The 26,701-nt window shown below is 33.0% G+C and overlaps 1 protein-coding gene across 3 annotated transcripts in view; it reads right to left on the bottom strand.

Annotated features, from left to right (window-relative positions):
* Positions 1-26,701, bottom strand: part of Polr1B (RNA polymerase I subunit Rpl135) — a 270,860-nt gene that overhangs the window by 150,237 nt on the left and 93,922 nt on the right. For all 3 annotated transcript variants that reach the window (XM_090412385.1, XM_090412386.1, XM_090412387.1), the window contains 2 exons: positions 18,766-18,941; positions 14,794-14,943 (listed from right to left, as the gene is read on the bottom strand). In XM_090412385.1, the coding sequence (XP_090268511.1) occupies positions 14,794-14,943; positions 18,766-18,941 (326 nt within the window). The remainder of the gene's footprint in view (positions 1-14,793; positions 14,944-18,765; positions 18,942-26,701) is intronic.

Here is a 26,701-nt window from a genome sequence, read left to right as displayed (position 1 = left end):
CAGAGTGTACAGAGGATTTGAAATTGGAAGTGATCAGTATGTAGTCTTGAGCAGGGTAAAATTGAATTTCATATTGAAAAGAATAACATGTAAGAAAGTTTTAAAGCGAATAAAAGTTGAGCAGCTCTCAGATGTGAACAGTAGACAAAAATACACAAAGATTATTGAAGAAAAAATGAAAGAGTTTGAGAACAGGAATCAAACCTTGGAAATTCAGTGGCAAGCCTTGAAGAAAGCCCTGATTGATTAAGCTAGAGAGGCATGTGGTGAAGTTGTCTGCAAGCATAGAAAAATCAGAATTCCATGGTGGACACAGGAAGTTAAAGAGGCAGTGAAGGAAAAGAAGAAAGCATATCAAAAGTTCCTGGCAAATAAGTCAGCTTGTGCTCTTAGAGAATACAGGGACAAATGTAAGAAAGCTAAACACTGTGTAAAACTAGCTAAACAAAAGTCATGGGAGGCCTTTGGCAAAAATATAGAAAATAAATATCAAGAAGGCAGCAAAATATTCTGGAGGCTGTTGAAGATGCTTAAGAATGGAGGAAAGAGTGATGTAAAAGGAGTTAGAGATGATAAAGGTGACATGAAAACAGGAGAAAAAGATATCCTTGAGATATGGAGTAATTACTTTGAAAAACTGCTAAATGAAACAAGCAGTGATGACAGCACAGTGGTAAAAAACACTGACCAGGCATGCAGTCAGGAATACATATCCATACTTGAAGTAGAAAAAGCCATCAAAAGCTTGAAATGTGGAAAGGCAGCAGGAGAAGATGATATTCGACCAGAAATCTGAAGTATGGTGGTATAAGAGTCTTACAGTGGCTGCACTGCATAGTTCAGAAAGCCTGGATAGAGGAACAAATTCCAGATGATAGGAGTAGAGCTTTCATATTACCCATATATACAAAGGGAAATAAAACTCATCATCATCATCATGTTTATCAAGGATTTAGGCCTAGCATGGCCTGTTCCGGCCTTAGAAGTCATCGTTGAATCGTTTAAGCGGACGTCCTGGTTTTCTTTTTCCTAATGGCTACTTTAAGGCTTGTTTTGGTAATCTTTCTGTTTTCATTCTTTGAACGTGTTCCATCCATTTATGTTTATATTTTTTAATTTTTTCTATTACTGGTTCTTGGTTTAATTCTTTTATAATATCTTCATTTCTTTTGTGATCACATAGGTTATACTTTGAGTTTTTCTCATAAACTTCATTTCTGGTGTTGTTAATCTTTGTTTGTCTTTTTGTTTTATTGTCCAGATTTCGCTTCCATACATTAAGACCGGTAGGGCTAATGTATTGTATACTTTTAGCCTGGTTTGTTTTTGAACTAGGTATGGTTTAAATATAGAGTTAATTACACCTGTTATTTTTAAATATTTTGCAATTTTTACATTTATATCTTTTTCATTTTCATATGTGATCCTAGGTAGTTAAATGAATTCACCTGTTCTAAGATCTTGTTATCTATTACTATTTTAGTTCTTGCTGGATCTTGTCCTTTAAAGGCCATAGTTTTTGATTTTTCCGTTGATATTATCATACCAAAATCTTTGGATATCACATTTAGATTTAAAATTGCTTTCTGTAAGTTATCTTCAGAATTTGTAATTATTATTTGGTCGTCGGCAAAGAGGAGAGTGTTTAAGTTAACTGTAGGAGAAAGTTTAATTCCTTGATGTAAATTTTTACTCCATTTTATTTTTATTTCATTTCATTTAAGTAGATATTAAAAAGAGTTGCTAAGAGGGGGACATCCCTGTTGGACCCCTTGGTTTATCTCTTTTGTATATGATAGCTTGTGATTTAATCTTATTTGTATTTGATTAATTTCATATATACTTGTGATAGCTTTTAGGATATTATTTGGTATTTGTCTTTCTTTTAATATGTTAAATAATATGTTTCTTTTAACTTTGTCAAATGCTTTTTCAAAGTCAATAAATGCAATATGTGTTTCTAAATTATATTCTCTTCTTTTCTCTATTATTAATTTTAGGTAAAAGGCTGGGTCTATACATGATCGTCCTTTTCTAAATCCATTCTGTACTTCTAGAATAAAGTTTTCGGAATATTTCATTAGTTTGTTATTTAAGATTCTGCTATATATTTTGTAACAAGAATTTAGTATACTGATACCTCTATAGTTTTTAGGGTCATCTCTATTACCTTTCTTAAAGATAGGAATCACAATTACTTTTTTCAATTCTATTGGGGGGATACCAGTTGAGTAAATTTTATTTAAAAATAATAAGAGTCTTTCATTGAATCTTGTTCCTGCATATTTTTATAGTTCTGAACCTAGCTTATCTTCTCCAAGTGATTTTCCATTTCTTGTTTCTTTCAGGCTGATTTCTAATTCTTCTTCAGTTATTTCCTTTTCATTTTCGTTAATTGTTTGCCAGTTGTCTTTTTTAAAATATTTGTCTGTCCACAGTTCTGTGTAGTAATTCAGAAATTCTTCTAATTTCAATTCAGTGGTTAATTTTATGTTTTCTTTGGTATATCTGCATTTAAGTGTTTCAAAATCTTACATACATTGGGTCTTATTTTATATAAATCATGTTCTAAATTAGAAACAAATTTATTCCATAATTCTCTATGTCTTTTTCTGACTTGTCTTTTAGCTATGGCTCTTATTCTTTTATATTCTATTTCATCTTCTAATCTTTTACTGCTTAACCATTTGTGATAGGCTTCTTTTTTCTTTTTGATTATTTCTTTGATTGTATCATCCCAGACCTTCGGTTTTTTTCTTTTATTGAATTTTCTGGTCTTTCCTAAGCTTTCATTTGCTGTTGCATTTAGTATCGTTTTCATATTAAGTCATTCTATTTCTATTTTTTCATTTGTTTTATTTTATCTAGATATTGGTTAATTCTTTGTTCATATAGCCACTGTACATTAGTGTCATTGAATAGTCTAGTTTTATAAACAAATGTTTCAATTTTTCTTTCTATTCTTGTTACATGTAGCCATTTAGGTGGTAATCTTAATTTTATTTTAACAAGGAAGTGGTCACTGCTTATTTCATATCCTCTGTGAACTCTAACATCTAGTGAAAATTTTGATGTCTTTTCATTTATTATGAAGTAATCTAATATTGATTTACATCATCTTGCTGCCCAAGTATAGTTATGTATGTCTTTATGTTTATAGAAGAATTCATTATTTTTAGGTTATTATAAACTACAAAGTCAATCAATTTTTTACCATTGCTGTTTAGAGTATGTTCTCCATGTATCATATATTATTATTAATTTTCGTTTTTCCAATTCTTGCATTTAAGTCTCCTGCTAAAATTATGTAATCATTTTTATTTATTTTATTATATATGTTTTGTAGCTGATTATAAAAATCAATATTATCCTGTTCTCTTCCTTCTTCTGGGGCATATAAACCAATTATTGTTAAATAGCCTCTATCTGTTTTTATTCTAGCTTCTATTATTCTTTCATTTCAGGAAATAAAACTCAATGTGTGAATTACAGAGGTATTTCCCTAATGAGTGTCCCTAGCAAGATCTACGCAAGTATACTTGAGAAACGGTTGAGAAGAATTGTGGAAGAAAAGCTGGGTGAAGAACAAGCTGGATTCAGGCCAAATAGAGGCTGTCAGGATCAGATCTTCACTTTACGACAAATAGTCGAGAAAGCATGAGAATATAATCAAGATCTGTATTTAAGTTTTGTCGATGTGGAAAAGGCATATGACAAGGTGCCAAGAGAGAAGCTATTCAATACACTACTGTTATATGGTGTCAATGGAGCATTATATCAAGCAATACTTAGTCTTTATTTGAGTTGTAAGTCAGCAGTTAGAATACTTCCTGTACTTCCTTGAATTCTAGGAAGTACAGGAAGATGGTTTAATGCTAAATCTGGTGTGAGAAAAGGATGTACATTATTCCCTCTGTTATTCATTATCTATATGGATCACATTATGAAGGAAACTGGTATTAAACATGATATCAAAATCGGAGATGTTAATGTCAGCTCTTTGCTTTATGTGGACGATGTTATACTTCTAAATAAATCCGCTACAAGTCTGCAAGATTCCTTGACTAAATTGAATAACTGTCGTAATAGATATGGGATGAAGGTCAGCAATAAAAAGACAAAGACAATGAAAAGAGGCAGAATCTTTGAAAATGTCAACTGTGTTGTGAATGGAAAACCCGTGGAACAAGTAAAACATTTCAGCTACTAAAGCACAATTTTTGCTGAAGATGGTAAATTAAATATGGAAATAGATAACAGAATCAACAAAGCTGGTATTGTAGGAAGTCAATTGAATAAATTCACTGTCTTGCATACTAAATTAGCTGTATACAAGACAGTGTTCAAACCAGTTTTAACTTATGGATCTGAGAGCTGGGTCAGAAGCAAAACACTTGACTAAAGACTAGAGACCACAGATATGAGAGTCATGAGAAAGATTAGAGGCGTGAATAGATGGCATAAATGGCAATATCATATTAAAAAGGAGGATATTAGGAAAGAACTTGACATTGTCGGCATCCAGGAATGCATTAGCAGAACTAATATCAGATGGTATGGTCACTTAAACAGAATGGGCAAGGAAAGATCAGCAAAATGAGTGTTCTCTGCCAGTTTGGAAGGAAAACGACCCAGAGGAAGACCAAGATATAGATGGATTGATACGGTACAATGTGCCTTAGACGATAGAAATATAAGATCTGATAATAATAATATTGGAGTCTTGACAAGTAACAGACTGATTTGGAGGAAAATTGTAGATAGGAAGTTTGTAATGATGTAAATTTTTCATGTAGTATTATCATATCCTGTACACCCCTTGAGGGTACATGTCAGGAATTTAATGATGATATATATACAGGGTGTTCGGGATAAATTTGACATATTTATAATTAATTATATTTTTCCGTAAATTACATGTATTAACACACACTTCTCTTCATTTAAAAGTTTGGACCCTTCTTCATTCATATACAAGATGTCAGAAAGGATGGATAGCTGGAACCCACCTGAATCATGGAAGAGAATAACTTGTATCATGATGATTCGTGCCCGCCATCAAAATAAGGATATTACGACTGCTGCCCAATGCTCCCTGAATACAGTAAAAACAATCAGGCATGAACTAGAGACTTGCAATGGTGACTACGAGGATGTAGCAAGAAGAAAGATCCCTAGCAGACGATCTGATTGCGTTCGTACAGCAGAATTCCTCGCAAATCTGCAGGAACAGGTGTTGAAGAACCCTGGCATTGGAATTCGGGCTTTGTTCGTGGAGTTGCTAACTGTAGTCAAGCCCTGGATAACAAGGGTAGCCAATGGTAGGCCGTATGTATGGCAGCAGGATTCGTCCCCTTGCCACACCTCTGGGAAAAGTCAAAAATGGTTGTCTGAAAATTTCTACGACTTCACCAGTCCAAATGTTTGGCCTCCAAACTCCCCAGACCTTAACCCCATGGATTATTTTGTATGGGGCGCAGTTGAAAAAGACACCAATCGCACTTCCAGTAATACAAAAGCCCAGTTAATGGATAAAATTAAAACAGTTTTTGCGGCCCTTCCCAGGGAGACTGTAGCATCAGCTTGTTCGAGGTTCCGAAGCAGAATTGAAGCTGTGATCGATGCTAATGGTGGTTATTTTGAGTAAATCTTGTTGATAGTATTGTAATTAACTCTGCCTGTAATGTTTTTTTGTCAATTCATTAAATTTAATAGATACAAAGAAGATTTTCTTTTTCCTTACGAAACTGTCAAATTTATCCCGAACACCCTGTATATATAAAAATTATTTTACACAATTTTGTATGACGATTTCCCATACTTTAGGAATAGCAAGAACATCATTACGGTTTAGAATTGGTCTGTGAAGTAGGGCTTCAGCACTTTCTTTAGATAAATGTTCATGTTTATATAAAGATCTATGTAAAAGTTTGGTCTTTTCCCAATGGTTTGAGTTTTCAACTCTGTGTTGAGCGAGGCCAGATTTCTGCGGTTTGATAAGAGAAATATGGTCTTGATGTTCTGAAATGTGTTTATGAACAGATCTACCTGTCCGTCCATAGTAAGACAGTTTACAGGAGCATGGAACCTCGTACACGCCAGGTAGCATCAGAGGTGAGAGTTTGTCTTTAGAAGAAGGTAACAAGTTATAGATCTGGTTGATGAGTTTGTAGGCAGTAGCAAGATCGTATTTCTTCATAATTTTTGAAAGGCGTTCGAAGCCCATAGGATTCCCATACCTTTGACATAAGGTATGGGAATCCTACGGGCTTGTTCTTGTCTAGGGTGATGTGTGGGGAAGTGACTGATGATTTTTTGAGTTGTTTTAAGATTGTATCCATTTAGTATGGCTGTGTTTTTGATTTCTCTGAAGAATCTCTAAACCAAGAATTGGTTTAGAGATTCTTCAGAGGAGCAGAAACTGTATGCTCTAGTTACTAATGATTTAATAATTCCAAATTTTTGAGATGGATGATGAGCAGAAGAATTGTGAATGTATCGACCTGAAAAAGTCAGCTTGTGATAGACAGAAGTGGAGATGGAACCATCTTTTCTTTGGATGTGTATATCCAGAAAGGAGATACCGTGTGGAGATTCTTTTTCTAGCATAAATTTGATGCGAGGATGAAGAAGCTTTATTTTATCTAGAACAGATGTAGCTTTTGTTCGGAATGATCCCACTCAGCAAAGATGTCATCGACATATCGCAGCCAAATTTTTAATTTGGGTTTAAACGTGAAAATTTTTTCTTCAAGGTATTCTAGAAACAGGTTTGCTAAGTTTGGTGATAAGGGAGTCCCCATTGCTATTCCTTCCTCTTGCTTGTAAATTTTTTCTTTCCAAGTGAAGTAACCAGATGTAATAACAAATTTGAATAATTCAACAATATCAGTCGGAAATTTCTGAGTTAACAATTTTTGAGTCTATCATTTCCTTATTGGGAATATTAGCGAAGAAGGAGACAATGTCGAAGCTAATTAGCATGTTGGTTTCCAACAGTTGAATGTCTTTTATTTTTGTGTGAAATGAAACTGTGGAATTTTTAATTGATGAGGCTGAGTGGCCTAAGTGAGGACAGAGAAGGTTAGATAAAAGTCCTGATAACTTGTAAGTCAGGCTGCTAATAGAATCCATGAAGGGTCTGAGTGGAACGTTATTCTTGTGAATCTTAAGTAAACCGTATATTCTAGGAGGTCTAGCATGGTATGTCCTGAGTTATTTTTATTGTTTCTTCATCTAAAGAAGTGGTTTCATCAAGTAACTTGTTCAGTTTCTTGAGCTGTCTTTTTGTGGGATCATAATCAAGTTTGGCGTAAGTATTTCGATCTCAGAGTAGTAAATTCATTTTTCGGTCATATGAATTGGTATCTAGAAATATTTACTTATTAAAACTTATTACTGTGGTTATTACGTGTGTTTGTTTAGTCATGAATTCTCCACAGGTTTCATTGTATAATAAATACATTGTATTGATCAACACTGCACTTTTTTTCTTTTTCTTTTTTTTAAATCAGTCCCTAACCTTTCCCTGTACACCTCCTGAGGGTACATATCAGGAATTTGATAATGATGAATTGTATTTACAAATTTTTCCCCCTCTTTCACAACTGGTTTCCAGACTCCAACTCTTTCAAGTATGAATCTAAGAGAGTTTGATTAAAAAATCTCATTTTCCTTCTTTCCTGCACATAGTGAGAATGATACCCTCGATGATATGCCGATCACACGTAGCCCAGGACTGCCATGATTCAAAGGTACGACAGTAAAATGTTTCCACAAACTAGCTGTTAGTTAGTGCACAAGACTGAAATGGTTAGTAATCAATCTAGAGGGTTCCTGATCAGTTGGCATCAAATCCTCCTGCCACTTATTTTGTCAGTTAGTGACCAGAGACACCAACTTTAGCAAGGGGAATTGTCAGGGCCACATATGAACAGGAGATCAGGTTCCCTCTCTGTGGGCATTATGTTTGCAAAAACATTTGATAAATGAAAAGTCCTCTTCATTCATTAAAAATAGTTCTCATTTCAAAGAATACATATATGAGCTTCATCTTTGCCCAGGCGATCAACCTCCTTTTTAGCCTATATATCGTGCCCTTATTCACAAATGTTCCTTTAGATCAGTGATGAGCAACCCATGGCCCGTGACCTTCCAACTACTAACCTGCGACTTACTGAAATGTTGCACTTCATTTAGCTGAAGTGTAAAAATTTTAGCATAAGGCACAATGTGTTATCAACATGAAGCATGTATTAAAAAGTCACATGAAAAAATTTGCTCGCGATGATAGTTCCACAATTGTGCTGTTCGCTTTTGCATTTTCAGTCGTGCACGAGCAGTCATACTTTAACAAAGTATGAAAGTAGTTGCATCATTCTCAAATAAACTTATTGATATGAGTTCTTTCAAAACCTAAGCATATTATAAATTTATAACAGTAATATAATTTTTTCTTTTAAAAAATTGCACCTTTACAAATTTTTTTTCTTTATTTTACAAACAGAATCCTGTGTTTAATCAATGAGTTCAAAATCTAGAAAACATAAAGTTGAGCATGAAAATCGTCAGTTTAACATAAGATGGACATGCGACTTTTTTTTACTTGCATAAAAGACAATGCTGTTTGCTTGATAAGTTGTGAAAAGATATCTGTTCTCAAGGAATATAACATCAATAGGCATTATAAAACTAAAAATTCTTCAAAATTTGACCATTTGCAAGGATAGTTGTGCAAAGACAAAGTAAATCAACTGCAAAAAAATCTTAACGGTAAAATGTATTTAGAATTGCTTTATTAACCGCAGATACTGCAGTTCGTACAAACTACATTGTTAGTCAAATTTTGGCAAAAAGAATGAAATCATTCTCTGATGGAGAAATAGTAAAAGAATGCTTACTAGCAGTAGCAAATGTATCACAAGAAGGATTGACAATTTTGCAGGGACATGTTTCTAAGTTAGAATAAATTTCTTTGGTTTTAGATGAAAGTTGTGATATGGCACAACTTGCTGTCTTTTTGAGAGAAACAGATTCTAGTTTTAAGATCACTGAATAATTTGCATCTTTAGTTCCAAAAGTAACTACTATCATAAAAGATATATACAGGGAACTGAAAACTGTTCTTAATCAATTAAATATCCCAATAGAAAAGATTGTCGGTATAACAACAGATGGAGCCAGAGCCATGTCTAGTATGAATGTTGGTATGTCAGGATTATTATCCAGAGACATAAAAAGATTAACAGGACAGGAAATAATTGTTTCTCACTGCATTTTGCACCAAGAAAATTTGAGTGCAAAAGTTTTGAAAATGTCCAATGTTCCATTCCACTGATCATTAAAATTTTAAATTTTATTAGATCTCGAGGAGTGAATCAATGCAAATTTAAGGAATTTTTGAGAGATATGGAAAGCGAACATGGTGATATCCTTTTTAACACTGAAGTTTTAACACTAAGTCACGGCACAATACTTAAGCATTGTGCCGTGACACAAATTTAATGACAATTTTTTGTCATTAAATTTGGAATTTGTACTTTACATTGACATTACTCAACATTTGAACAAATTAAATGTAAATCTTCAAGGATAGAACAAACTTATTAATGAAATGTTCGATAAAATAAAAGCGTTCGAAAATAAACTAAAAATTTGGAATTGGCAACCAGAATCTAATAATATGGAACATTTTTCAATTCTGAGAAAAGAAACTCCACCTGAAACGAAAAAATATGCAGAGGAAATACAGAGACTACAAGAAGAATTCAGTTCGCAATTCAAAAGCTTATGCAAAAATAAAACTAATTTTGATATTTTATCATCACTCTTTAATATAAATGTTGAAAGGGTTCCCAAAGAATTTCAAATGGAAATAATTGATTTGCAAAGCAACATTGATATAAGTTTCAAAAGGTTAGTCTTATTGACTTTTATAAGAGTTACTTTCCAACTGATAAATCTCCATTGCTGGCTACCCATTCCAGGAAAATAATGAGTTTATTTAATAATGAAGGGGATACAAATCCTTTGATGTTTATCTGCCAGTAAGCGAAACTCTAAGAACTAGGACTAAGATCTATGAGTTTCATACCGAAAAACTATCGGCAAATCCAAGTCTAAGTAACCACTTGGTAGTACAACACCAAGAGTTTCGAGTTTCGCTTACTGGCAGATAAACATCAAAGGATTTGTATCCCCTTCATTATTATTAAGGTTGCCAGAAAAATAGCCGTTTGGTTTTTATTCAATGAGTTTATTTGTTAGTGCCATGTGTGTGAACAACTCTTTTCAAAAATGAAAATTGTAAAAAATTATTGTTGAAATCGCCTTGATGAAGAACGACTAAAAAATTCTATTAGAGTCTCAGTTTCAAACATACTTCCCAATATTGAAAAGCTTGTTGATGAGAAATAGAGCCAAATATCTCATTAATTAAATTTCAGAATATATATATATACTGAATATTTTGAATATTGAAAGTATTTCTAATAAAAAGTAAATCAAATTGGAAAAAAAAAAAATTTTCATTGTAAACCTGTCAAAAATAAATTCCATCTCATAAAGTAAAATTTTTTGATTTAATATTTAATACTGTGTTCGTATTAGGTTTTCAATTGTGGCCTACTGAAGAACAATAGATTACTCATCGCTGCTTTAGATGAAATGCTTAACTTCCTCAAGCAAGACTTTCTGGGCAAATATTGTCAGCCTATCTGACTTTGTTATTCAGTCTAGTTACTTCACATGATAAAATAAACTTTACCAAATTGAGGGTACATCAGATTAAAGAGGTGATACAGGATAAGTATTGGTTCTAGGGTACAAGTTTTTAACACAAAAGGCAGGATATCATCAGGATGGGATGCCTTGTTGCTGTTCAGGTTACTAAGGATTCTTCAGATATCCATTCAATTGGATCCACTAGCATGGAAAAAGGCTTGCATCCAGCCACCCCCACAAAAAAAGGTGATAAAAGTCAGACAACAAACTATTGTCTAATTACTCTATCTTCTGTTCTCTCAAAAACTATGGAGAAAGTCATCAACAACCAATTCTTGCACCACCTAGAAACCTACTTACTAATTAGTGACCAGTAAATACAGATTCTGCTCCACAGCCAATTTTCTAGCTTTCACCACCCACGGAAAAATTCAGAGACAGCCATGTAGTTGCTCTGGACATTTCAAAAACATTTCATCAGGTTTGGCACAGGGTCTACTTACAGACAGAAAGAAATTATAGTCTTGTTTAATTCTTTATACAAGTGTAAGTAAACAAAGTTTGCACCTCACAAATAGGCTACTTGTATAAGAGGGGATATGTATGACTTCTGCATTATTTCAACCTTGGTATCTCTTCTGGGTCTGGCTCCCACTGATGAGACCTCAAAGATTGAAACTAATCTGGGTAATGACCCACCCCATAACAGAAAGCATTATACATAACCCAAAAAGATATGTGTTTTGCATTATGGGATACTAAGACAATTAATGTGAATTCACCAGTCTCTATATACAAGTAACCTAGTCATGAAGATATGTCATATGCAAACTTTGTTTGCTTACACTTGGACAAAGGATTAAACAAGATTATTATAATAATTGATAATATTTTATAATTATAATAATTTCTTGGCATCTTTAATTTAATTTATGACCAAGTTAGGTCTAATTAGCAAATTGCCATCCTATTGTTTGTCTTCCACACACTCTGCAATGGGATTGCCAACTTTCTCACTGGTTGCTTACTATGAGTTACCATGGTGGATGGTTTCCTCTCCTCAGATTTCACCAATAGAGGAGTATCTCCCAGGATTCTATTCTTCCACCCACTTTCTTCCACTTATATATAAATGACCTGCTTTTACAGACTTCTAATCCCATCCATACACTGCATTCCCGCTTTTCATTTGGCAAACCTTGCAGTGCTCAAGTATCAGAATCGTCAAGATCCAACATGACCAATGACACGAACTCCAATCGCCAGTCTATATCTCAGTGGGGCAAATACAACCTTGTAGACTTCAATGCCATCAAAACTCAGTCCAGTCTGATTTCTTGCAAGAAAGAACTTGCTCCCCTCCCCCTCCCTTTCAGCAATACCCAGATATCCAAACATGATCAGATTTCCCTTTTTGGACTTACTTATTCTTCCAATTTTTCCTGGCGCAAACACATTTCAACCATAGCTTCTGCAGCTACTAAAAGATTTGGTGTACTTTTTCACATAAGACACACTTCATGTCCTTGCAGCTGTTATTCTATACAAATCCCAAATCCATCCAATCATGGAATATTGCTCCCATATTTAGGGTAATGCACCAAATTCCTCTATATGATTGCTCAATTCTATCCATAAGAAGGTAATCCAATTAATTAATGATCCATCACTCAGTTCCATTTCAGTCCCTTTCCCCATAGACACTGTTTCCACCTTATGCTTTTTCTAGATATTCTAGATTTTTCTAGACATTTCAAATTAAAGTACCCTTATTCATAGCAATCTGGAGAGGAGGGAGGGAGAGAAAGAAAGAGAGCCAGTAAACGAACTTCAAACTTGGTGGGTACCCTAACCAGACCATGGAGAAGATTTTGACAACGGAAATAATTAGTTCAAAAAAATTACCAATAGGAGAAATATGGCACTACAAGTGAGAAAAGATATAGTGAATTTTGCATACCACATGGTATGCAAAATTCACTGGTATTGCGTGGCTTACACTGCCATAAGGTGGTATGGACAAAGGAGAGGGAAGAGAGAGACTGACTCTACAGCCATTTGACTTGAGCAATGGATCTCAGTTTACCTGAATGTGCCGTTTGTGAACTGTTTCTATAGGAATAAGGAAAATCCTAAAGACAGTGAAAAGCCCAGTGACAAAATGCAGTGCCACATATGGTATGTCAATTTAAAGAGAAAGGCAGTTTGACAGGCCAACCAGGACAAGGGCATAGATCTGAAATTTCACAAATGACTGAAGATATTCAACTGCAGTTGCCGAGCAGTTCAATAAGAATACCATAATTTTATACAGTGCATATGCCATAGCAGTATAGAGAACTTTGCATAAAATGCTGCAATGCTATCGATATAAACTCAGCCACAGCCAAGAGTTGTAAATTGGAGATGCTAGTGTCCATGAAATGTTTGCATTGACATTTGTGGAACGAATGGAGATGGAAGAGGATTGGCCTTGGAACATCCTGTGGAGTGATGAAGTGCATTTTCACATGTTCTCTTACATTCATTATGGATGGGATTTATAGCAAAGTTCATTATCAAGCCATTTTTCTTTGAAGAAATCCATCGAACACTAGAACTGTTGACCTGCTTAGTCACAGTACATTATCAGGACATGTTAAACAGGTTCATCATCCCACAAATGTAGCAATCAGGATGCCTAAACAACATGTTATTGATGCAAGAAAGAGCACCCTTCTCTCTCTCTCTTCTCTCTCCTTTGTCCATACCACCTTATGGCAATGGGAAGTTCAACAATTGTGAAGTAATAGATATTTTCTCTTATATTATTTTCTATCTTGAAAAACAATAGCCTTCCTTGTCAACCTTAGTAATAATTAAATTGTTTCAATGATTTCAGCACTTTAAATTCAGAGAAAGAGAGAGTTTAGGATGCAGAGGCTTGGGCAGTAAAAAGAATTTTTGTTCATTTGAAACAAATTCTGTTAGTTGTTTTTTGAGATAAGGATCAAAGCCCTCTGTCTATACTATGAAAAAAAAAAAAAAAAAAGAAGTTCATAATGGTACCTTACTGGGAGAAACTGCAAAATTATGTCCTTTTGATAAAAGAAAGGGTTCATCTTGTGATAATGGATGGCCAGAAATATTGATAATGAGTCACAGACATTATGACTATTGGTTCTAGAATGGATTACAGGCAAATTAAACTTCTACTTTAAATTATCAAAACAGATCCAATGGATAATGTCTATCTACTTTATGGAAAACAGGAAAGATTAGCAGTTTAAAAAAAGTACTAACTTTATTTTGTCTACCTATATATAATTTTTTTAAATAACATAGGAAATTATTGCTTTTTTTTAGTTATGTTACATTAGCTACTCAGGTGATTTTTTTTAGAATTGTCTGTTATTGTTTAAATACCTTTCTGTGATCCTTCAATGATGCTTAGGTGAAAATTCTACATTAATAAAGTTTTTTTTACAAGTTTTGTTTTCCTCCATTTTTATAATTCTTTTAATTTATCTATAGATCTTGTGACCTTCCATGTGTGGGTCAGACACACACATATATATGTACACACACACAAATTAGAAGATGTGATATTCTGGGAGATGAATCTGTGTGCAAATATGAGTTGTAGTTTGGTTCAGATGTTTTCTTTTTATTTTGAAATTAAGAGTTAAACCATTGAGTGGAGGGAGTAATTTACTAAGGATGCAACTTGATAGGATTATGTGCACAAAGAAATAAAAATAGACTCCCCCACCATAAACTTTTGGAGAAATGTTTTTCACCATACTGAACAATTTTACAAGGATACCTAAGAAACATAAAATCACAAATAAACTGCATACCATGCTATTTTTATTAGTGCAAACTTCTATTTTCTGCATAATATAAAGGATTTATGAATGCAAAAGCCCAAATTTCTATAGAATGTTTAAAAATAATTATGAACCATTGCAACACAAATCAGATACTAACAATGAACTGCAAACATTAATAACTAAATGGATATTACTTTTGAGATTCAGCAACAATATTAAACAATGCACACACGAAGCCTCTCATAATAGATGTACGTACCTTAATAAAACATCTGTGGCACTCTCATCAGGATACCAAGCTGGTATTGCTCCAATTTTTACTCTAAACTTCTCACCAAGATATCTCTTTACTTGAAGATGAGAGTACAATCCTTCATTCTGTAACAATCGTAGCATATTAGCTACACACCTAAAAATATATATATTTATGCAATATATATTTCAATTTAAAAGTTAATTGATTGAATAAAACTCATTACAATGAAATTCATTATTCTTCAATTAGTTTTTAGCATTTACATCTGAACCAGTAGAAAGCCTATCAAAATATCTGTGAATCATTTAAAGAAGGAAATAAAATCCGCTGAATTCCAAAGCAAGTGTAAAAATGTTTTATTAAATGTCAGTACCAGAAAGACTTAAAATTTAATATATGTAAATGATAACAAATTTACATACTAAAAGAGACAGAATACATTTGTAAGCTCTCAATATGCTAATCACTTTTTGAAACATAGTTAAAAAATATGGTTATTTTATCCTGATTCACTAAATGATTATTACTATTGTCATGCTGAAGGCTTATTCTTCCAAATAAACTATCGAGATGGTAATGTGAACCCTACTGAAAGAAAATTAAGAAAAATTGTTAAGGAAGGAAAAGAGGACAAAAAAAAGGTGAGCAGAAGCATATTTTATCTAATAATTATCGTAGCAACATTTAGTTTTGTTGATCTTGAAAAGTCATATGATAAAACTTTAAAGTGCTTCTAGTAGTATCACCTGTGATTTGTATTTTTTAAATCAATTTCTCTTTTTTATTTTTGTATGACACAATTTCCAAAATTAAACAAAAAAAAACAAAAAAAACAAGAACTTGGCAAATAATTTGTAAAAATGTTGTCCAGTAATTTATTTTAAGATAAATTTTGTATTTTCATATAATTAACAAGAGCCTCTGGAAATCAGCCAGAGAGACCTGGATTCAAAATTTCTTCTAGAATGCAAAGATCCTTTATCAGGTTTTTCAAATAAAGGGGAGTTAACTAGTCGCATATGGAGGTGGTGAGCCTCCATAGATCAGTCGGTATAGATGAAGCCCTTTGGCTGGAAAGACCTGGGTTGAATTCCCATCCATGATGCGAGGAACCTTTATCTGGTCTCTTTCGACTAAAGGTGAGTTAGCCAGTCTCATACAGAGGTAGAGGGTTTTTCTATCTGGAAACTTGGATTTTTCAACCCTCAGAACAGGCAAACTGGCCCGTGAACACACACAGATTTAGTCATAAATACATAATCCCTCATTAGGAGGGCTCAACCAGTCCTAAGGGATGGATGAGGAATGGGAGGAACCCCATATGAATAAATAAATATGGAGGTGGTTGGGTTTTACTTCTTGAAACTTCGGTTTTTCATCCCACAAAACAAGCATACCAGTATATGCAAATAGGATTAACCACCATATCATTAGCAATAAGCAGATTTCTAAAATATCAAGTTACTTGGCTGTGAATATCAAACGAAAAAGAAAAACATACACAAAAGCTTAAAAGGAATTAAAATCAAAGTAGCTTTTAGAGATGAACTGTAAACTTAAACATACAAATATTATATGATATTAGCAGAATTCTGGAAGAAATTTAATGTTAAATCTGCTATTGAAAATATTCAATCCTGGAATGAAATTACTGCTAGCAAGCCATTTGGAAGCACATTCTTCCACATTGTGCAAATGATTTTAGAGCCTTTTAAAATGAAATGGATAATGTTGTTGAGGAAATTGCCAACATCGGGGTTGTAATAGGTTTTGATGAGATTGACAATGATAACATCCAGTAGTTAATTAAATCTCAATCTGAGGAATTGAGTGATTCTGACCTGCTAAATTTAGATGCACAGCAAGAAGATCCTGAAGAATATGAAGAAAATTTAAGCACTGACAGTCAGCCAAAAGAGATTTCCCAGGAACAATTTGAAAATATTTTTTGTACAATTAAAGTTCTTTGTTAAGAAGTAGAATAATAAATTTCATAATAAATAAATTATTATTATGAACTGATATTCATAATAATGTAAATTGGCTTCTCTAACTTTACAGATCAGAAAAAGAGAGAGAGAGATAATGAACTTACACAAATTGTTTGTCTGCCAGCCAGAATACCAATAATTCTCATCTTTCTCCTAACACCTTGGATCTTTTTTTAACCAGATGAACTTTCAACCAGCCAATCTCAGCCTGTCTTGTCACTTCAATGGTACTTATTGGGATAACTCCCCATGATTTCCATATTTTCTATGCTCCTGATTCAGACACCTTCTCCAGCCATATAATTAAATTATTCTTGTTTAAATATAGACCTTCATCCTCCGCTTTACACAAAACCCCCAATCACTATCCAAGGAATGGATCTTCAGTTAGTGCTAATGACAGTCCAAGTTCAGTATACATATTAAATGGCATAAGTCAAAAACCCCAGCTTTGCACTCGGCCTACACCATAGTCCACAATATCTGTTATAAAAAAATTAGACATTAAAAGGACGAAATTCAGAAAATTTGCCTATTACTCACAAATGGCAGTCTGATGGCTTTCTGGTTTCTTGCCAAGTCAATCAGATGCAATTTCTGCTCTTCAACCTCTCACTTCTAGGTGTACCATCACAACAACAACACTAAAAATAAAGCTTATCTCTTGGCATTGATTGTCGCCTCTAATTTTGTGCTGATGATGAAAGAAAATCATCTCCCACTATACAAAACACAATCCCCTTCTCAACAATTTGGATGCCAACAAATCCACTTGTCCAAGTGGTGTTCTCCTTATACTTATAATTTGCGCCCCAGAATTAAAGCCCATCCTGTATTGTTTATCTAAGCTAGCATACTCTCTCAAAATCTATTCAGCCAACTTGTTTACTACTTGAAGTTCACTAATTAAGGATTCCAATATGGATTTTGTTCTCTTCATTCAACAGCAGATTTTCTCACCAACATTATCTACCTATGGATACAGGACATGGAAAGACTGGAAGAAACTCATGGTTACCCTTGACATTTCCATGGAATTTGAATGGATCTAGCATATGGACTCTTTACTAAGCTACAATCCTATGGTCTATCTTCAACCCTTTGCAACTGGATTACCAATTTCATGATGTGTCATGATGGAAAGTTTTTCAGATTTGTCAATCATTACCAAGTATTCGAGTGGTTACAATTAGCAAACTCTGGTTTTCACCCAATCAATAAGGATTATTTTATTCAACGAAAAAATGCCAACCTGTTTTACACATTACCAGATTATTCTTGGAGGACAGAAGGCCTGAGAAATCCTATTAACAGAGTTTCTCAGACTATCTGTTCTCCATACTATTAAAATTCAACAGAATGGTGAACTGATTTTAAATAAAATTTAGAAAGGTAGATGTGCAGCCAATATGTCTAGAAGTCAAGTGCAAAAAGTCACTGATAATGTGAGCAGTTTAATACAGCTATTTATTGGGTGTAATATTTGATTAATTTCATTTATTAATTAATGAAAGAAACTAATTATTAGTGAACCTTGGGCCAGCTATCTCTGATTGGCTACCAGTGGAGATTGAAGTGCCCACTCAGTCTCCAAAAGTTAGATAGGGTTAAAACGGCCTCACCTATTCCCTATATAGGAATAAAATGCATTAGCTTTGATTGAAAGTTTTTGTATATTGATTTTCAATCAAAGCAAAAAGACTCAAATTAAAAATTTAAAGCATTAGCTTTTTCTTTTTTTTAAACTAATTATTAATTAGGTTCTTACAATTTCTCTGATTATGTAGCTATTAATTTTGGATATGCTAGAATGCATAGCCAGATAATAACATCATGGATGTCCAAACTAATATTAACTATTGTCTTATTTTTTGCAATTTATTTTTTCAGATATACAGGGAGAGCAAGAGAGAGGGAGAGGAAGAAACGATTGTTTAATCTTGTGTTATTTTTGAAAACTGAAAACAGAAAATTATTCACTTACCCTCTAAAAAACTGGTCATCTTCTTTTCCTTTTATCATTTCATTATATATGCAGTAGTCTTCTACATCTGAAAGTGCTTTCATTATTAGCATCACAGGTACAAAAAAGGGTTCTCCTCCTTTAAAACTGAATCGTAATTGTACTGTTCCATTTGTCAGATAATGCAGTGTCATATTCTATAAATAAGCATAAAAATTCTTGAAAAGGTGAATAGGTTTATATAGGAAAAAAAACAGCGACAGTAATGCAAGTTTGGAAGAGAAATCATAACAAACTATTACTAATTTTATGTATTTTTTTTAAGATTTTAATTATAACAGAATTTTAAATTCCAGAAACATTAGATCATAATTATACTTCCTTAGTACTTAGAGACCCATTGTTGAAAATCAAATGGAAAAACAACTTTGATTTTATCCTTCTTATATTCTTCATTTCTTGTCAAATTTCACTGAACAAAAGCACTTTCTCTAGTTGGCAGAAATGTCAGTTACATCTCCTGGTGAGAGATTTCCCAACCTGGTCAAACATCACCAACATCCATTTCAGGTCTCCAATAAGTAAGGGACTCAGAATCTTCTCTATTCAAGGGGAGAGCAGCAAAGTAGTTCCACAGGATGGCTGCTAGATAATGCATGGAATCAAGCCAGATAATAATCAATAAAAAAGTTTCCCAACCAGAAGTTCGTTTCCTGTGTGAGAAAAATGTTCAAAGAGCCTTTCATTTCCCACTGCACGTCACTACTCTTTATTTAACTCATAGCTTTTCTTTTCTCCTTTAATCAAAAGATAACAGAAAAAAATAGTTACTCTGTAAATCAGACAAAATCTCGTTAAAAAAAGAAAGAAAAAAAATTCAAAAATTCCACTTGCAAAGAACACATATCCATAGTAATGCAGATTTGTTGGATCTGACATTCCATGTCAAGAGAATGCCAAACCTAAAATCCTCTTTCTATTTGATCTGCTCTGACTCAAAATCTCATTCACTTGCTGTCTTTATCATCCTTCAAATTCAAATAACCAACCTGACCACTTTGATTATTTAACTCTGAAGTTTGACTTTTGCATTCCAAACAGGGTCATCTTCCTTGGTGACTTCATGTCTGTGTTGTCAATGACTAAGAATATTCATTAAATATTTTTAGCAGGTACTTAAAATATTAGTTTTGCTCTTAGCTTTTCCTTTTTTTTTTTTTTTAAATGTCAGATGTCCTCTCTAATGACTCAAAAAATTCTTCACCTTTTCAATTAGAAAACCTTCTGTGGAGCAATAGACAATGTCAAATTCCTCATTATGAAATTTGCCCATATATTTGTGTTTAGTGTTGGTTATCACAGTTACTCTCTCCTTTACCTGAAATCACAGAATATAACATATTATAGTTATTATTTAGCTAAATATTGCATGTAATCTTTGTTCTCAGTAACACCAATTATGTTAACATTTTTATAATTCTTCTGATAACTAAATTTGTCTTTTCATTGATTATATAGTGTCCTGATGAAAACAACAGCAATGTTGTTTAAGCAAGGTTCCAGTTAGCACAACTTTTGATCAAGTTGTATCTTCAGATTTGTATGTCACTTAAGGCAATACAAAATGATATAGTCTCCTATGTCCCACAACTGCCTGGATACTGAGTGAGAAGTCCTAACTGGTTCTCTATATACTATACAGGCTACATGAAGGTCTCTTCTCAGTTCCTAGCTTTAATCTTTAAGTGAACCCAAAATGGAATTACCAGTAAGAATAGCCTATTTCTAACTTTGTTTTTAAATGTTTATTAGCTTGTTACTGATAAGCTTGCTATCACCATAATTCATCACATTTAATGATCAAACTTAACCTCATAGCATATATAAGTAGTTTACCATGTAAATTATTTATTCAATAGGAAGTTAGTAATGATGTAACTTTTTCATGTAGCACCATAATAATCCCCCCCACACACACACACCCAAGGGTACATATTAGGAATATCAAATTATTACTTATATATATATATATATATATATATATATAAAGGATGTCTCCAAAGAGATTTATACATAGAAATAACATTTTTATCATAAATGATTTAATGAATCCTACAGATTAAATGAATTAATGAACAAATTAAATGAAATTTATTTGAAAGAATTAAATGACTTGCAGACAAGATAAACTAGCAGGACAAAAGAAGAGAAAATTCTTCAAATAACACATTTCATTAAAAAAAAAAAAAACTGCAACTCAGAATAATGCTAGGCAATTCTACAGAAATATACATCTGTAAGACTTTTCCCCAAACAGGAACAGCAACAACAATAGTGGTAAAGAAGGAAATATTGTACATTATATATCTAAAATAGCCATGATGAAGACTTTCAACATTAACAAGAGCAAAATAAAACCTTCCCATTATGAACACAAACAAATCCAAAAAAGAAAAATTAACATTTAAGTTGATGTTGGCATTAATTTTTCAAAATAATACAGAAGCAGGAACTTATGAAATAGTAGCAAACTGATAAGATACAGAAGTGCAAAACTTCATTTTTTATGCCAATTTAAAATCAAGGCTTTAAACTGGCATTAGGATCTTATTTCAAGGAAGGATAATAAATCATTACCCTAATCTAATTCCTGATATGTACCCTCAAGGGGTCTAAAGGATGTAAATGCCTAGACAATTTTCTTCCAAATTAATCTGCTATATGTTAGGACTCCAGTACTGTCAACATTTTATATTTCAATCTTCTAAGGCACTTCTTATTATATAAATGCACCTAGATGGTCTTCTTTCTGTCATACTGGCAAAAAAAGAGGAAAGGCTTTTGCTAGCCTTTCCTCTCCCATTCTATTTATGTGACTGTACCACATGAGATCAGCTCTGCTCACACATTTCCTGAATGCTAAAACTGTCAAGTTCGTTCCTAATATATTTGTTTTTAATATGATTCTGGCATTGATGCAATCTGTTCACTTCCCTAATATTTTTCACAGCTCTCATATCTGTGGCTTCCAGTCATTGATCAAATGATTTATTTCTAACAGATCCATAATTAAAACTGGTTTGAACACTGTCCTTCATACAGCTAGTTTAGCATTTTGACCCATTTCTCTTTATTCCATATAAATTTATTCAGTTCTGTCTATTTCCATATTTAATTTGCCATCTTCACAAGAATTTATGCCTAAATGAATGAATATACCTTATTCTATAGGTCCTTCATTCAGGATTGAGGTGATATTTTTAGTGTTTCAGCCTATATTTACAGTCTGTCTTTTAACTGCTCAATTTCATACCAAATTTATTACAGCAGTTATTCAATTCAGTTAGAAATCCTGCAAACTCATACTGGATTTGATAATTCTATTTTTTCGACCACCGACTTTAATTCAATAATAAAATTAGACTGGGATATATTGACCAAAGATTTTAATAACAAATTAAGCCGACTAGTTTCACCAACTTGACTGTTGGCTTCATCTGTGCATACATAAGGTGATAAAAAACACTTTAAAACAGGTCAAGAAAGAAACATAAACGAGTACTAAACGCCATACAAATTCAAAAGATGTATTACATCAAATGCAAGGAGCGTGTGTGATGTCAGACATTGTTATACAAGTGCATTCTGTAATTTGCAGTGAAGTTGAATTCTGGTGTGCTAAGTGATCTTATGAGGGTCTTCCATATGTCAGCAAGGATTATCCCTTGGTTCCTATTGAGGCTGCCTTTTGAATGGATTACCACAAAGGAGCTTTTTTCAAGTTTCGGTTACGAAAGTCTTCCTCTAGATATGGCATAGAACTTTTGTCCATTCAATGTTGTGATTGGTATTCGAGAAATGAAGGGCTAACCTGGAGTTATCTTTTCTGTTATTATTAAAGTCTCCGATGTGTTATTTTTTTCTTATTTCCAAACTATTAGAAGTTTGTCCTATGTAATTTAAACCACATGAACAAGGGATATTGTAAATGCCAGGATGTTTGAAGAAAGCACTTTTATCCTTTGGTGATCTTAACAAGTTGTGGACTGTCTTAATTTGAAAGTTACTCTTATTTCATGTGGTTTGAGAAGTGTTGCAATTTTCTGTGAACTGTCCCAGCATAAGGAATGGCAATGGAAGATTTGTATCGAGTTTCTTTGGGTTGCTGTTGGGAGATTGGAGAAAAGTATCTTTTGAATTAAATTTTTGGATGGCCGTTGTCTTTCAGGGTTTCTGATATGTGAGTTAACTCATCCTTGAGAGTTTTCTCTTCTGTTGTGATGCGAGTAGCTCTATTTTTGAGCATATGTATGATACTCAACTTTTGAGATATATGGTGTGAAGATACCAGCCAGGGTGAGTCGGTTTGCAGTAAACCATTAGGTTAATATGTCCATTCACTTGTTTTGTAATTAAGGCTAAAAATGGTAATTTTCTCTCCCTATCAATTTCTAAGGTGAAATTTATTTTTTGATGGAAAGAGTTTCATCTTAGTTAAGAAATCAAAAAGTGCTGCTTCTGTGTTTCTCCATATGATGAAAATATCATTGACGTATCTCCACCAAACAACTGGTTTTGGGTCTAATTGTGAAAGAATGTCTTTTTCTAGTTTCTCCATAAATAGATCTGCACAAGGGGGAGGGGGGGGGAGAGGGCTACCCATAGCAAGACCGGCTAATTGTTTGTATATTGTTCCATTCCATTTGAAGAAATTTGATTTTAGACAATGTCTGAAAAGAGAAGTAATATCTTGAGGATAAAGGTTGTCCAAAATGTTGATGACTTCATCCACTGTGATGTTGGTGAAAAAGGACACCACATCTAGGCTAGCGAGAATATCTGTTTCTGAGATTGAGATGTTTTTGAGCTTTTCAATGAAATGTTGTGTATTTTTATATACGTGTCAGAATTACGAATACCTTCAGGGGATGGGCAAGGTATTTTGACAATAAGTAGGTGGGAGAGTTTATTCCATCCACTATAGGACATAACAGTATTCCAGTTTTGTGAACTTTAGGAGAACTTGGTGTCAGCGGATGTAACGACTAATTTCTGTTTTAGGTCTGTTGGCCAACTGTCCATATTGCGTAAAAGGTTATTTATTTCATTATGGTTCATCCATGTGGGGTCCGAATCTAATACACTATAAGTGGATGTGTCCAAGAGTAACTCGATCTCTGTCATGTAATCTCTGGTGTCTAAGATGACCGTTGAGTTTCCTTTGTCTGCCTTTAGGATGATAATTCTTTTGTTTTTCTTCAAATTGGACAGAGCTCTTTTTTCTAGAGGTGTAATATTTTTGTTAGGTGGCCTCGAAGATGAGAGGATAATAGCGATTTTAATCTTAGATCATTAGCTATTGGTTCAGATAAAGATGAAAGTTCTTTCTCTATGTTGTATATAATGTCCACTTTCGGAATAAAATCTGGAGTAATTGCAAAATTAAAACCTTTCTTTAGTATGCTGACTTCTGTATGTGTTAAGATATGGTCAGAGAAGTTAAAGACAACTTTGTTGTCTGGAAGGTTAGGCCTTGAATTACAACTTCTTTCATATAGAGTATTAAATTTATTGATTTGTCTTTTTTTGCTGATTAAAAAGGTCCTATTGAAACTATTGTTAATCATGTTATCTAAATGTGACCATTGGTTGGCTTCTATATTGTTAGAAATATCTTCATATAAACAAAAGCATGTCATATCTACCTGGCTTAGTTCAGATCTAGTATGTTGTATTCTCTCTCGTAGTAATGCTAGAGATGTTTATGTTTCTTTCTAGACCTGTTTTAAGCTGCTTTTTTTTTTTTTTTTATCACCTTATGTATTGTTGGATCCTACTTCTTCTCAATCTATACCATGGATCTGACATGATTACTATTACGATGTTCTTAACTAATTGATAAGTTGTAAGTTGATTTCTAATTCAAATATAAAGAAAATTTATATTTAAAGACTGTGCCACTTTATATCTGAATTAGTTCAAGAATTGAAGATAAACCAACTCACAACTACCCTTCCTTTATATGTTGTTATTATATATACTGGCTGAGAATATTTAACTTTCTTAATTTACCTGCTTTGGCTGGAATATTTTTATGAATGGTACAGTAAAAGAGATTCAGGCAAAATACATCTTTTGATTAACAAAAACAAACATTTAATTTTAGTATTACAAATTTTACACTTAAGTTCAAATCAGTAATTAAGATATCACAAATATTTTAGCTTCTCTGATAAATTCAATCATACAGACTCAGACAAAGGTAAATCTGTTATCTCTATGATACAGTCTTCTTACAGTTCCTTAAGTTCCAAATACGACAAAAACTGCAGTAACACCTCTTCACAAACAAACACTTTTAAATTTACACTTTAGCTTACTTCCGCAATAGTTATTGTTAGTATAAGGAAATTCTAGGATGAAACTCTCAACTTCTCTGTATAGGAATGTTAACGGTTGGAATAATCTTACCGATAATCTTCTTTCTTCATAAACTTACACACAAACTTTTTTTTATAACTGTAAACACTTTAAGCAGTATACGGCACTCATTAAAATAAATCTTCCAAGCAAAAACTGAATTAATCATCGGTCACTATACACATAAACAAACGTTCTTGCATGAAGTACTACTGATCACTCATGAATTAAGGTAACACACAATAATTCTTTGACTTGAAGTTTTATATGCACAGTTGTCCATTCCTCTGGCATTCAAATAATTCTTTAGGCACTATAATTCTAAACACAGCTAACTGTAAACTTCAACTTTATAGCCTCTACTATTCTTTAGTAACTTCGTCCTTTGCTTCAAGGTTACGTATGTCCTTGAAAGGTCGGCGCTGGAATTAAATCAACTCAAGTATCGCTAGTCTATTTAATAGTCTCTCACCTGTTTTTCGTAGCTATAATTGTTATTCTACAACTTATTAGCTAACTGCTTCTCGACTAGTAGACTTAAATTAGCTGCTTGAGTGACTTGCCGACTCTCTAATATCGAACTCTGATTCCCCAAATGCTGAATACTCCGATTCCAACCGAATGCCCATCTCTCTCTCTCTCTCTCTCTCTCTATATTAATTTTTTCAGCGTTCTTTCTTTTTATATCCATTCTTCCTGCCTAAATTGTTCTCGTGATCTCTTTAACTCTTTTCAATAAACCTTCACCTCACGTTCTGTTCCAAACTCGTGCTGGCTTACTTACATACGTCTCCACGACAACAAAACAAAACATAATAAAATTGAGCTATTGCATAACATTAAATTTCTACAAATAGGAATAAATAAAGAATATTTACATATCAATTAATGCGCAGTTAAATCATCAAATACAAGTTCTTATAATATTAATATAGTAATAAATAAAATAGTTTAATAATATTTAATACAGTCTTTTCATTATTAATACATATATCTTTGATTAAATATTTAAATATTAGACAAAATTAAGGTAGTTATATGAATATTAAATTATAAAATAAGTTATTTACATTAAATAATGTTTACAAGTCTAGCCTGGTATATGGTATATTATGTTAAATGTGAATGAAAAAAAAATATACAAAACAATTTCATTCACAGTTTAACAAAGGCTCACCCTTTCTCTGAAAAATTTTTCCTTTAAGAAAAATTTTTCACACTAAGCTCTTTTATGGAGGAATTAGTCTACATATTTCTTTTTGGATTTCTTAAGTAGTACCTAGTTTGAATAAAACTTAGTTCCTTATTATGACTTGTGCATTTATTCTCATTCTCTTTCTCATTAAATTTCTTGTTACCTTCATTATCAAATTTAGCGTATCTTCTATGTCTGTAGTATGGGACTGTCTCTTCCGAATTCAATTCATGTTCTGCATTAATACTACTGTGTTTTGGTTTTTTTGTAATATTTGTGTTCCTTCTGTAATTACTTTTTCTATGGTAATTGTTTTCTTTTCCCCATACAGCCTCTAGAGAA

This window comes from Typopeltis vanoorti, chromosome 22 (genome assembly GCF_054136105.1).
Source record: "Typopeltis vanoorti isolate ZY-2024b chromosome 22, IOZ_Tvanoo_1.0, whole genome shotgun sequence".
NCBI classification, from domain to species: Eukaryota; Metazoa; Arthropoda; class Arachnida; order Uropygi; family Thelyphonidae; genus Typopeltis; species Typopeltis vanoorti.
The sequence above is the reverse complement of the archived record's forward strand: the minus strand, read 5'-3'. Positions and strand labels throughout refer to the sequence as shown.